General features: G+C 41.0%; 1 protein-coding gene across 1 annotated transcript in view; it reads left to right on the forward strand.

Annotated features, from left to right (window-relative positions):
* Positions 1 to 1,255: 1,255 nt before the first annotated feature.
* The window catches only part of LOC138675619 (uncharacterized), a 29,637-nt gene continuing 17,402 nt past the window's right edge, over positions 1,256 to 13,490 (forward strand). The window contains exons 1-6 of the mRNA XM_069764007.1: positions 1,256 to 1,378; positions 3,137 to 3,171; positions 5,370 to 5,435; positions 6,157 to 6,222; positions 6,536 to 6,589; positions 8,897 to 8,929. Of these exons, the coding sequence (XP_069620108.1) occupies positions 1,330 to 1,378; positions 3,137 to 3,171; positions 5,370 to 5,435; positions 6,157 to 6,222; positions 6,536 to 6,589; positions 8,897 to 8,929 (303 nt within the window). The 5' untranslated portion in view covers positions 1,256 to 1,329. The remainder of the gene's footprint in view (positions 1,379 to 3,136; positions 3,172 to 5,369; positions 5,436 to 6,156; positions 6,223 to 6,535; positions 6,590 to 8,896; positions 8,930 to 13,490) is intronic.

Consider the following 13,490-nt stretch of genomic DNA (forward strand, 5'->3'; position numbering starts at 1 on the left):
CTCCGTCCCCCAAGTTTGTTATGGCTAGGATGCACCCGTTTGACGGGAAGGCTCGGAGCTCTTCTGGGACCCTAGAGACGCCCCTCTCCACAGTTGCCCCCTATGTCTGCTTAGGTGATGTAAGGTAGACAGCCAACCTATAATTAACTGTCCTGCGGTATTTGAAGTAAGGCATAAAGTCAGTTACTTCTTCGGTGTTCCGGTCACTGGCTAGGCGCCCCAGTAGGATGTTGCCGTTCTGGCTCTCCTTGGTGCTTGATCTCGTTTCTCACTGTCCACAATATCCTTCGATTTGTGTCCTTTCTTTAGATGCCGCCGCAAGGTAGTGCAGGCGCGGCTCTGTAACGATCTGTCCTTGTCGTTAAGTCACTGCCAGGTTCCCACGCCTGACAGGGACCCCTCTGAATCTTCCCCGCAACACCCCCTGCCACGGGATGTTGCCTGGGCAAAACCCAGCCAGCTTCTCTCTAACTTCCTATCCAACCCCTAGTTTTACCAGTGTGAGGAGTGGCCTAATAAATAAAACCTTTTGCTCCCCCTAGTGGCCGGAGTGTGAAGTGTAATGTGTGCTTGTGATTCCTGGTCAAGTGAACTCCTTTAGTGCCATCAGACGTACCATCACTCCCCTTAATGGAAGAGCGACACTACTGCAACGACCAGGTCTCTGGGGCGCTGCAAATACACATATTTGATATCACTGCGTGGACAGTGACGCTAGTGCTGATTGGGTGCAGGGATCACATGACATAACCTCACGTGAGCACCAGAAACACGAGTACCGACACTGCTGGAACAGCGCCGGCACCAGAGATGACTATAAGTGTTCTTATTTTAATGGGGCAAACATTCAGGGAGCGAAGGGATTGCTATAGTAGTGGACGACCCCTTTGTCACGGTATTTCATGTGCAGCACACATCAGACTAATATTTTAACAGATTTTCGGGGGTCTCAGGAACCAGTCTCCCACCAAACTGCTGGGCATTTCATTGTCTATACTCTATACCATAGTTAAAGTAGAGAATAATGGGTAAGTAATTTGTTTTTAATTATACATTTAGAAAATCTTTGCATGATATTGCAGCGCGTAGAAGACTAAAAGCAAACAAATTAATTACAGAGAAATATTTTTTAGAATTAATGGCAGGATCTACATCCGTGTAACAAATGGCACAATGACGATATTTTATATTGTGCCAATCAGCAAATAAGGAAAAATGACAAGATCACCCTGAAGCATCGTCCTGGATGTATATAAGAGCGGCACACGACGGTACAATTCATCCCAGCTTTTACTTTCCATTGAAGTGAAGAGCTAAGCAACTCGCATCATGAAAATTGCTGTCATTTTCCTTTGCGTGGCCCTTGCCAGCTTTATTGGTAAGCTACTATATTTGTCACTCTACATCGAAAAATGCTATTAATTAGATATCTTGATTTCCATGTTTTATTTCATTATTTCACCAGGTTTTTGCTACTCTGTCTTAGAGCAACATGATGAGGGAAAGGGACCCTAAATCCAGCAATGTATCACTTATTGGGCTGTGTGCTGTACTTTTGCATAAAATCGCTCTATTATCTGTTGCAGTTCCAGTTATCTGAATGCTGAGTTCTCTATAACCCCACTCACACCTCTGATTGACAGCTTTCTGTGTACACTGTGCATAGGCAGAAAGCTGTCCATCAGTTGTGGAGATGGGGTTATACAGAGCTCATGACTATGGAAGACTTCATGGCTGCAGGTTTACTATTCTTCTAATTATAATGTCCTGCTGCTAAAACAGTGATTTTACCAAAACTACAGCAGCAGCCCAGTAAGAGACACATCACTGGACCCAGCGTCTCTGTCTCTGCATTAAACTGCTCTTAGATTAGATGGCAAAATCTTGGTGACATATTGCCTTTAATATTAGTTGCTGCTGTGCTTAATGTTCCACAGAAGAGAAAAAAGAATGAACGCTGGTTGGTCAAATATCCCAATATTAACATAAAAAATGTGGGGTATGACACCAACTCTGTCTTTATATAAAGGATTATAGAAAATCTAATTTAAGACAACATATTGGTAAAACATCACAGATTATCATTGTCTCATGTATCTGATAAAGAAACAGAAATATCACACAGAATTTGCACTTTATTTCTAGGCAGTCAGTTTGTAGTATATCAAGGGTTAATAGGGATTGGCTGTAATAATAAAATGGTCCATGTTTTATAGTGACAATCACATTCAAAAAATCCATTAAGACATCACAAAATAATGTAGCTGTTTATCTATATGTATTAGGTATAACGAGACTTGCCCTCTTAACCCCTTAGTGACTGCGCTTGTTTGGACTTCATAGGAGGGAAGCATTTTTGTAACTCTTTGCTCACAGGGTGGCAGTTTACGTCCTATAAACACTTCCCACAAATTGCAATAAATACATACAAGGTTGAAATAGTACAACATAGGGGCCAATTTTGACTATTTCTGGTGGTTTTATGCCAAATATATATAGAGCGAGAGAGAGTCCAAGGAGTCAAAGGCAGCACACCATTGCAAATGAGTTCAAAAAGTGTCAAGTTTAATACCATCATGGCGACGTTTCAGCTTGAAGGCTTGAAGGCTGGAGAAGGCTCCGTGAGCTGAAACGTCACCATGATGGTATTAAACTTGACACTTTTTGAACTCATTTGCAATGGTGTGCTGCCTTTGACTTCTTGGACTCTCATTATAAGGTTTAGTACATGCCTGAGGGGCTTTGCACCCAGAATTTGTTTTTTTCTGTGCTTCTGTCACTTTTTGCTATAATATATATATAAAATAGTCAATAAACTAAAGGATTAGATGACACGGAGAAGTTGAACAGAAACATCTGTGAATACCTGGCACAGGGCACAGAGAAGAGAACATGCGCTGCACATCTATCTCCATGGAGTAACACATGACTGACTCCATACAAAATGGCCGCTCAGAAGTGAGGTGATGATAACTGGATTGACTTCTGTGTCCTTCTGTCATTTTAGATATTGGGGTTTTGTCATATTGAGATTAATGTGAACGTTCGAATGTTTCCTTAAATCTATGAATAATTCCAAAATATTTCTGCTCTTGTTATTGTTATTATTGATTCCACCTTTTTCTTTTTTTCACAGACACCGGTAACGGAAACATTGCGCTTACTTTCCAAGTAAGAGCCCGTTATAGACTTACTTCTACAGCTGGGATCTGTTCTTTCTATTGTACAGTATCATGAATAAACAGTCCTGTTAGTGAGCGATACAATAGGGTCACAGACAGCAGCACATCCCCGTGACATTGTGATGTCCTACTATAGTTGGCATAAATTCAGGTGGCATTACCTCAGTGCCGGCCCCGATGCCCTATATCATCGAGAACGTCTGAGATTAGAAAGGCGACTGCAGCATCCAATGTGGAAAGCTGTTGTGTGTGTATGGCTGTGAATGCAAATACATGGGCCTTTCCCTTTGTAATGCCGTAATCTTCTTTTTGGGGGAATTGTAATAATTCAATGGGACGCTCTCTAGATAGCTGTTCCACAAACATAATGACTAGTGTGGCTTGAACTTTAGTCTTTGTACAAGTGCCATCAGGCCTGAAAGAAGGGGTTTTGGAGAAGTTGTAGTGTAAAAACATGTAACTATATATATAGATATATGCATAAAAATATCTGTACATATACTGTATGTATATATATATATATATATATATATATATATAATGAGCAAAGGTACAATCACACACACACATACAGTATATATATATATACTAGATGATGGCCCGATTCTAACGCATCGGGTATTCTAGAATATGCATGTCCACATAGTATATTGCACAGCCCACGTAGTATATTGCCCAGTCACGTAGTATATTGCCCAGCCACATAGTATATTGGCCAGTCACGTAGTATATTGCCCACTCACATAGTATATTGGCCAGTCACGTAGTATATTGCCCAGCCACATAGTATATTGCCCAGTCACATAGTATATTGGCCAGCCACATAGTATATTGCCCAGCTACGTAGTAGTGTACTGCACAGCGACGTAGTATACAGCACAGAACCACTTAGTATATAGCACAGTAACGTAGTATATTGCCTAGCTACATAGTATATTGCGCAGTCACATAGTATATTGCCCAGTCACGTAGTATATTGCCCAGTCATGTAGTATATTACCCAGCGACGTAGTATACAGCACAGAGCCACATAGTATACAGCACAGAGCCACATAGTATATTGCCCAGTCACGTAGTATATTGTCCAGTCACGTAGTATATAACACTGCCCACACAGTATATAACAGTGAAGACCTCTAAGTCTTCTGGGTAATTTCGCAATGCATCACTGGGAACGGAAGATGGCGGCAGGCGCGAGCGGCTCGGCAGACTACGGAGGGTGAGTATAGCAGGTTTTTTGTTTTTTTTTATTATTTTTAACATTACATTTTTTTACTATTGATGCCGCATAGGCGGCATCAATAGTAAAAAGTTGGGGACACACAGGGTTAAAAGCGGCGATAATGGAGTGCGTCACCCGCGGCATAACACGGTCTGTTACCGCCGGCATTAACCCTGTGTGAGCGGTGACCGGAGGGGGGTATGCGGGCGCTGGGCACTGACTTCGGGGAGTAAGGAGCTGCCATTTTTCTCCGGACTGTGCCCGTCGCTGATTGGTCGTGGCTGTTTTGCCAGACAGACAGACAGACGGAAGTGACCCGTAGACAATTATATAGTAGATCTATATATATACATATCCTACTACATCACATGTCATTCTCAAATCAAGGCTACCTGGCTACCCTCCAGCATCTACACATCATCTCCTAACTCCAATATCCACACACTGTACATGTGTATGTATATATATATATATATATATGTATTTATATATATATATATATATATATATATATATAACGGGACTGTGAGGTGATGTGTAGATGCTGGAGGGTAGCCATGTATGATGGAATAGTATTGTGGGGGAATTGGTAATATGCTGAAGATGGTGGATGAGTGAGGTTATGGAGTTATGGAGGGTGAGAATATGAAGAGTCCCCTGTATTTAATCAAAATGACCAATCAGGTTATTTACTATGGGTTTTCTAAACCTGAAAAAACCCTTTAAGGTAACTGTTATCTCAGTTTAAAGGGAAGGTCTCAACTTCACAATAGTCCTTATAAAGACGGCCATCTTGAATCCTCAGTGAATAACTTATCACAGAAGTGCAGAAATTGCAGCTTGCCACAAATACGCCCATTACAGGGCTCTGGATGTACACGGTGTTAGTGTAAATTTATTTATGGATATCTAGACATAGCAGAAATGATGTTTTCCTTACTGATATTTGCTGAATTGTTTTTCAGAATGTCAATGTTGACGCTCATGTTCGTTCCTGTTACGCAATTGCGGCCAAATATGATCAACTTCAGGTAAATTTTTCTACAAATATATTCAGTATAATAATAAATCTATGAAAACATTTAGAAGGTAATTTGTCTGGCCATTATTCATGAAAATACCAATATCAGTCAGTCATAAAGGATATAACTAGTGAGAAACAAGGTTTTCTGGTGGAAAAGTACAGAAGAAATGTCAGCATTGCCAATAGTTACTCCATTGTTTCTCCGCACAGGGAGCTGTCAGTCAAAGTGCCGGGCCGCGCTTACAGCCTCACAGTATAGTGGGCGGGGAATGTAACCGCTCTGGCATGCCTATATGACTGAAATCCGGCAGCTCCCTTGATGAGGGGGCCTTGTGGAGTCAGACACCCCTGATTCATGAAGAGGTGCAAGCTTCCGTATGAATCAGGACCAATGACGTCCAAGTCTGAGTGATCTTCGCCATAAATCTTACTCAAGTCCCTGCCGGAGGAAGATTTGTGTCATAGCGAATGTCAACACACGTCATTCATTTATCGGACCTGGGCGAAAAATGGCACGAGAACGTCAAAAGTAGCAACATTTTAGCGCAGCCTTGAGTTATACCAAATGTTATGACTTTTGACTCCAAAATTCTGGTGCAAAATCTTTGATGAATCAGGGCCTATATCCGTAGGTGAATAACGTTTTCCAAGGTGATGGGTTCACTTACCACACAGTTTGTCTACTTGTGCCACAATATTATTAAGACAAATCTTTCTTTTTTTTACAGGGATATGTTGGCCTTGAATGGAACATACAGGCCCGATGCATAGTTAACGACATAATCTATTCGCTGGTATTTGTTTTACATTATATATTTTTTCTTTTTTTTTCTATAGAAGTGATGTCAAGGAATGTCATTTTGATCTAACAAGAAACAATTTAAACATATTAAAAAATATAGACATTTTTACAGCACATGAATGGTTAATAACATTAGATTAAAAGGAAAATAAAATTCAGAGTATTATTATTCTCTCATATAACAACATTCATATGTTTACATCCCAGTGACACCCTGTAATAATCTATTCTTGAAACGTAACTCATGTCCCATGTTCTATTACAAAAGTTTACTTACTCACTACATCAACACTTTTTCTTTCCAGCAATGTTTGGCCTGTGAGCTTGGCTGTTCACTGGAATATTTTCTGAAAATTTCAGTAAGTTTCTTCCTGCTTATGTTATGTTATTGATAGTTTTTTTTTCTAAACCTTACCAAGGTGAATGATTTTGTTATTACATTTAGATCTATTGATTTAATCCTTACAATGATAATGTAAAATATGATAAACATTAATAACACCCCGTCATATGTATACTAGTAGAAAAAATACTGTAAATCTAGCTTGTCATCCTATTTTACAGAAGCCCACCATTGCTTCTACTGCAGAAGATGTTCCTAGTATGGAGGGGTAGGGAAGCATTAAAGGGGGTATCTGGGACTATACAAAAAACCAAACATGTCCCTAAGCACAAGGAGGCCGGTAATTGCAGCTTACTGCCTGTTGTGCACGATGCTGTCACAGACCGCTCCTGCTGGAGATTGAGCTGCCTCTGCGGATGTGACAGGGCGGGACTTTCATTCTGATTGACAGAAGGCTCCCCCAGTTAGGCAGCGGGGATCCGGTTGTCAATCAGAATGACCTCAGAAGTCCCGCCCATCAACAGAGGGAAGCGGAAAAGAAGCCTCAGCTCTGTAGACGTGACGTCATTAGAGGCAGAGAATCTGCGGCAGGAGCGGCCTGTGTCTGCTCTGTGCCAGGGAAGAACAGTGCTGGGCACAACTGGAAGTTGCAATAATCTGCCTGTTGGTGCTTAGGTACATTTTTTGTAAAGTCCCGGATACCCCCTTTAAACAGTAGAGTCTATCTCTCTGTAATTCAGGGTCAGTTATTTCTTCTACCATGTCTCTGGCCTTCTACTGCTCAGCAAAACGTCCTCTACCTTTATTTTGCTGAATTTGCATGGAGCAAATTACAAAAAATATTCTGTATTCTGAAGAAAATAATTTCCATTCTGATAAAATCACTGCTCTCTGCCTGATAATGCAGCTGAAGTAAGGCCATCATTAACAATAAGTCCAGATCAATTCACTATGCAGCAAATAGCTATTCATTTATTGATTATGCTTACTTACATAGCGCCATCATACTCCACAGCGCTTTACAGATATTTCCATCACTGTCCCCATTGTCACAATCTAAATTCTGAAATTTGGAATGTGGGGAAATCGGAGAATCCGGAGAAAAGCCACCAAACCGGGAGAAAACATACAAACTCTCTGCAGATGTTGTCCTTGGTGGGATTTCACCCCAACTCTACAAAGCAGCAATGCTAACCACTGAGCCACCGTGCAGCCCACTCATTAATGTGGAGTGAATAGATTTCAAGGAAAATGTCCTGGAGTTCACAGATCCTAACAGGATTGGCTAAAAAATACAAAAATGCCCTGTGCCATTTCACACCCTGGTGAAGCGGGCTAATGGCGCTAAGCCCAGGATAGCAGGCTTTCCCACAATGCTCAGCTGTCAAGTCAGATGATATAGCCCAGCCAATAAGGGAGGCTGTCACATCCGGTGTAACAGACGGGGACAAGCCATGGAGCGCCATCTTATGCCAGTGAGGTGTAGGCATAGGGGATTATGGTGAACTATTTTCAGTGCTCGTGTAGATTAGTTTTTAAAGCAAAATCTCCATAACTCGGAAATTTTAAAATGTTTTGATCACAATAGAGCTCAAACAGGTTCACTACACACCTAGGAGACATCGGAGTGTTAGGGTATGTGTCCACGTTCAGGATTGCATCAGGATTTGGTCAGGATTTTTCATCAGTATTTGTAAGCCAAAACCAGGAATGGAACAATTAGAGGAAAAGTATAATAGAAACATATGCACCACTTCTTTATTTATCACCCACTCCTGGTTTTGGCTTACAAATACTGACATAAAATCCTGACCAAATCCTGATGCAATCCTGAACGTGGACACATACCCTTAGAAATCTGTTCTATGGGCAATTAGAGGCTTTTCTGTATTGCTATCCCAGACAAATGTATTCAGCGCAAATCAAATTCTTGGGGAAAATTTGGAGAAGACAACAAATTCCATAAAAAAAAAATACCCATGTATCTATAATATTCCTAAAAAGCAGCATTTATTAAACACATGCATATTCACATTTTCACTTAAGTCTGATCTACAGTATATAAGAAGCGGAAAATAATGTTCACATCGATCATAGTTATAACATCTTTTACTCACTGTCAGACGGCGTAGTGAAAACTGAAGGATAAATTGGTGCCAAACAGCCAGTTAGTAACATTAGTGCATGTTGGGGACGGTTCTAGGAGCTGAAACACCTCTGATAACTGCGGGAGAGCCTGAAAATCTATATATACAGCGTAAGAAAATATTTGTCAAGGATAGGAATACGTGGAATTACCGTACTTTCTTTTTTCTTTCTTTAGGGAATCCCACCTCAATACTGTGCCTTAATCTTGGTAAGTGACAACCTACAAAAAGGAGGAATCTACATACAGTATCATATATAATGTCAGATCAGAAGGTCATAAATCAGAGATTGTAAGTTACATGATATATGCTTTGTAGAAAGAGAGTTAAAAAAAACAAATCACAAATAAACGGAAATGACGACGACACCGTGGGGAAAGTTCTATTGTTACAGGAATAATTCACTATGTGGAGGAGCAAATATATTAGAAGTGGTAACGAGATATTTGATGAGAAGGAACGTTCTTGGATATTGATTGAATTGGAAAGCGAATGTGACACAACATATACATGTATAGTATAACGTCACTAACACATGATTGCCAGAAGAAAACACACCGGCTGATGCTGAGCGATCGTTGTACACGTGATTCCCTCCTGCATTTTGCAGACAGAAGTGTATGGGATTCTGTGCTCCAACCACTTCTGCTCAGTGATACTGGGATCCTGAGAATGCGCCTTCCATCCTGTATAATCTCATCCCACAAGAAAACCCTATTATATACAGGACCCCAGATTTCTAGTAACTGGGTAACGTAATCCTACAGACATTCTGCGCTAAACACCGGCACAAAGATTTGGTTCATCAAGTTTTTTTCAAACTTTCAGTTTTACATCAATGTTTTATATAGCAATAAGCATAAACATAATCCCACAAGTTATATGGCTTCTGGATATATAAGGATTGAAATGGAAAGGTTTTACTATAAACAGGAAATAATCTTCTTTTTCATACATTATTGGATTTTTGGTGAATAAAAATTGAAGGGTTTGTCCCAAATTGTACAAATTTGACATATTTCTGTTAAAAACCAGGCTCCTTCTAAGTTACCCAGTGGACTCCTACTGCATTACCTTTTTACCATCTTAAATCACAAATAAGAATATATATCATTTTTTCAAGCTTTTTTTTCATTACATGAATTTTTTCTGCTGATTTTGATGTCCTTTATGTAAACTTACAGAAAAAAGGCAAGAAGAAAAATCTCAATACACACAGAAAATGCCACTGCCTCCCAAAACACTACAAGTACACTCCCCCAAAATACTGTGCTTACTTCACTAATATTACCTACTAGCTGAAGAGCCCGGCGTTGCCTGGGCATAGTAAATATCTGTGGTTAGTTATAGCACGTCACTTCTCTTATTTTCCCATCACGCCTCTCATTTTCCGAATCACATCTTTAATTTTCCCCCTCACATCTCTCATTTTCTCCCTCACACCTCTCATTTTCTCCCTCACTCCTCTCATTCCCGCCTAACACTTGTCATTTCGACCTCACATCTGTCATTTTCCGATCACTACACTATTTTCCCTCACTCCTCTCATTTTGCACTCACACCTTTTCATTTTCACCTCACACCTCTCATTTTCACCTCAGTATATACATGTTTGTCATCGCCCTTATATATAGTATACATCTGTATGTCATCTCCTGTATATAGTATATACCTGTATGTCATCTCCCCTGTATATAGTATATACCTGCTGTGTCATCTCCCCTGTATATAGTATATACCTGTATGTCATCTCCTCCTATATATAGTATATACCTGTATGTCATCTCCTCCTATATATAGTATATACCTGTATGTCATCTCCTCCTATATATAGTATATACCTGTATGTCATCTCCTTCTATATATAGTATATACCTGTATGTCATCTCCTCCTGTATATAGTATATACCTGTGTGTCATCTCCCCTGTATATAGTATATATCTGTGTGTCATCTCCTCCTGTATATAGTATATACTTGTATGTCATCTTCTATATATAGCATATACCTGTATGTCATCTCCTCCTGTATATAGTATATACCTGTAGGTAATCTGCTCCTGTATATAGTATATACCTGTGTGTAATCTCCTCCTGTATATAGTATATACCTGTATGCCATCTCCTCCTGTATATAGTATGTACCTGTATGTCATCTCCTCCTTTATATAGTATATACCTGTGTGTCATCTCTCCTGTATATAGTATATATCTGTGTGTCATCTCCCCTGTATATAGTATATACCTGTGTGATCTCCTGTATTAGACCTCGTTAACACGTTATTTGCTCAGTATTTTTACCTCAGTATTTGTAAGATAAATTGGCAGCCTGATAAATCCCCAGCCAACAGGAAGCCCTCCCCCTAGCAGTATATATTAGCTCACACATACACATAATAGACAGGTCATGTGACTGACAGCTGCCATATTTCCTATATGGTACATTTGTTGCTCTTGTAGTTTGTCTGCTTATTAATCAGATTTTTATTTTTGAAGGCTAATACCAGACTTGTGTGTGTTTTAGGGCGAGTTTCGTTTGTCAAGTTGTGTGTGTTGAGTTGCGTGTGGCGACATGCATGTAGCGACTTTTGTGAGATGAGTTTTGTGTGGCAACATGCGTGTAGCAACTTTTTGTGTGTCGAGTTGCATGTGACAGGTTAGTGTAGCAAGTTGTGTGCAGCAAGTTTTGCGCATGGCGAGTTTTGCGCGTGGTGAGTTTTATGTCTGGTGCCTTTTGAGTATGTGCAAGTTTTGTGTGAGGCAACTTTTGCATGTGTTGCAAATTTTGTGCATGTGGCAATTTTTCCGCATGTGCAAGTTTTGCGTGTGGCGAGTTTTCCATGAGGTGAGTTTTGCACTTGTGGCGAGTTTTGCGTGAGCCTATTTTTTGCATGTGGCGAGTTTTGCGCGTGGCGAGTTTTGAGCGGCGACTTTTGTGTTTCGACTTTTATGTGGCGAGGTTGGTGTATGTGTGGTGAAATGTGTGCTGAGGGTGGTATATGTGTTCAAGCACGTGGTAGTGTGTGACGCATTTTGTGTGTGTGTTCATATCCCCGTATGTGGTGAGTATCTCATGTCGAGGTCCCACCTCAGCTAGTGTACGGTATATACTCTTTGGCGCCATCGCTCTCACTCTTTAAGTCCCCCTTGTTCACATCTGGCAGTTGTCAATTTGCCTCCAACATTTTTCCTTTCACTTTTCCCCATTATGTAGATAGGGGAAAAATAGTTTGGTGAATTGGAAAGCGCGGGGTTAAAATTTCACCTCACAACGTAGCCTATGACGCTCTCAGGGTCCAGACGTGTGACTGTGCAAAATTTTGTGGCTGTAGCTGCGATGCCTCCAACACTTTTCCTTTCACTTTTTCCCCATTATGTAGATAGGGGCAAAATTGTTTGGTGAATTGGAAAGCGCGGGGTTAAAATTTCACCTCACAACGTAGCCTATGACGCTTTCAGGGTCCAGACGTGTGACTGTGCAATATTTTGTTTCTGTAGCTGCGACTCCTCCAACACTTTTCCTTTCACTTTTTCCCCATTATGTAGATAGGGGCAAAATTGTTTGGTGAATTGGAAAGCGCGGGGTTAAAATTTCACCTCACAACGTAGCCTATGACGCTTTCAGGGTCCAGACGTGTGACTGTGCAAAATTTTGTGGCTGTAGCTGCGATGGTACAGATGCCAATCCCGGACATACACACACACATTCAGCTTTATATAGTAGATATACTCGAGTATAAGCCGACCCGAGTATAAGCCGACCCCCCTAATTTTGCCACAAAAAACTGGGAAAACTTATTGACTCGAGTATAAGCCTAGGGTAGGAAATGCAGCAGCTACTGGTGAATTTCAAAAATAAAAATAGATGCTCCATACCGTTCATTATTGCCTCATAGATGCTCCATATAAAGCTGTGTCCCACATATAATGCTCTGCACCGTTCATTATGGCCCCATATAAAGCTGTGCCACATATAATGCTCTGCATCGTTCATTATGGCCCCATATAAAGCTGTGCCCCACATATAATGATCTGCACCGTTCATTATGGCCCCATATAAAGCTGTGCCACATATAATGCTCTGCACCGTTCATTATGGCCCCATATAAAGCTGTGCCCCACATATAATGATCTGCACCGTTCATTATGGCCCCATAGATGCTCCTTATAAAGCTGTGCCACATATAATGCTCTGCACCGTTCATTATGGCCCCATAGATGCTCCTTATAAAGCTTATAAAGCTGTGCCACATATAATGCTCTGCACCGTTCATTATGGCCCCATAGATGTTCCATATAAAGCTGTGCCCCACATATAATGCTCTGCACCGTTCATTATTGCCCCGTAGATGCTCCATATAAAGCTGTGCCATATATATTGCTCTGCACCGTTCATTATGGCCCCATAGATGCTCCATATAAAGCTGTGCCACACATAATTCTCCATATCGTTCATTGTTGCCCCATAGATGCTCCGTATAATGCTGTGCCCCATATAGAATGCTCTGCACCGTTCATTATGGCCCCATAGATGCTCCATATAAAGCTGTGCCCCATATAAAATGCTGCTGCAATAAAAAAAAAAAAATCACATACCTCTCTTCGCTCAGGACGCTGGCGCTTTCAATATTTACCTGCTCCTCGTGCGGCTCCGTCTCCAGCACTGACGCTCAGCAGAGGGCGTGCACTGACTACGTCACCGCGCCCTCTAACCTGAGCGTCACAGCCAGAGGACGCTGCAGACGGAACCGCATCAGAGCGAGGAGCAGGTA

Source organism: Ranitomeya imitator, chromosome 4 (genome assembly GCF_032444005.1).
Source record: "Ranitomeya imitator isolate aRanImi1 chromosome 4, aRanImi1.pri, whole genome shotgun sequence".
Taxonomy (NCBI): Eukaryota; Metazoa; Chordata; class Amphibia; order Anura; family Dendrobatidae; genus Ranitomeya; species Ranitomeya imitator.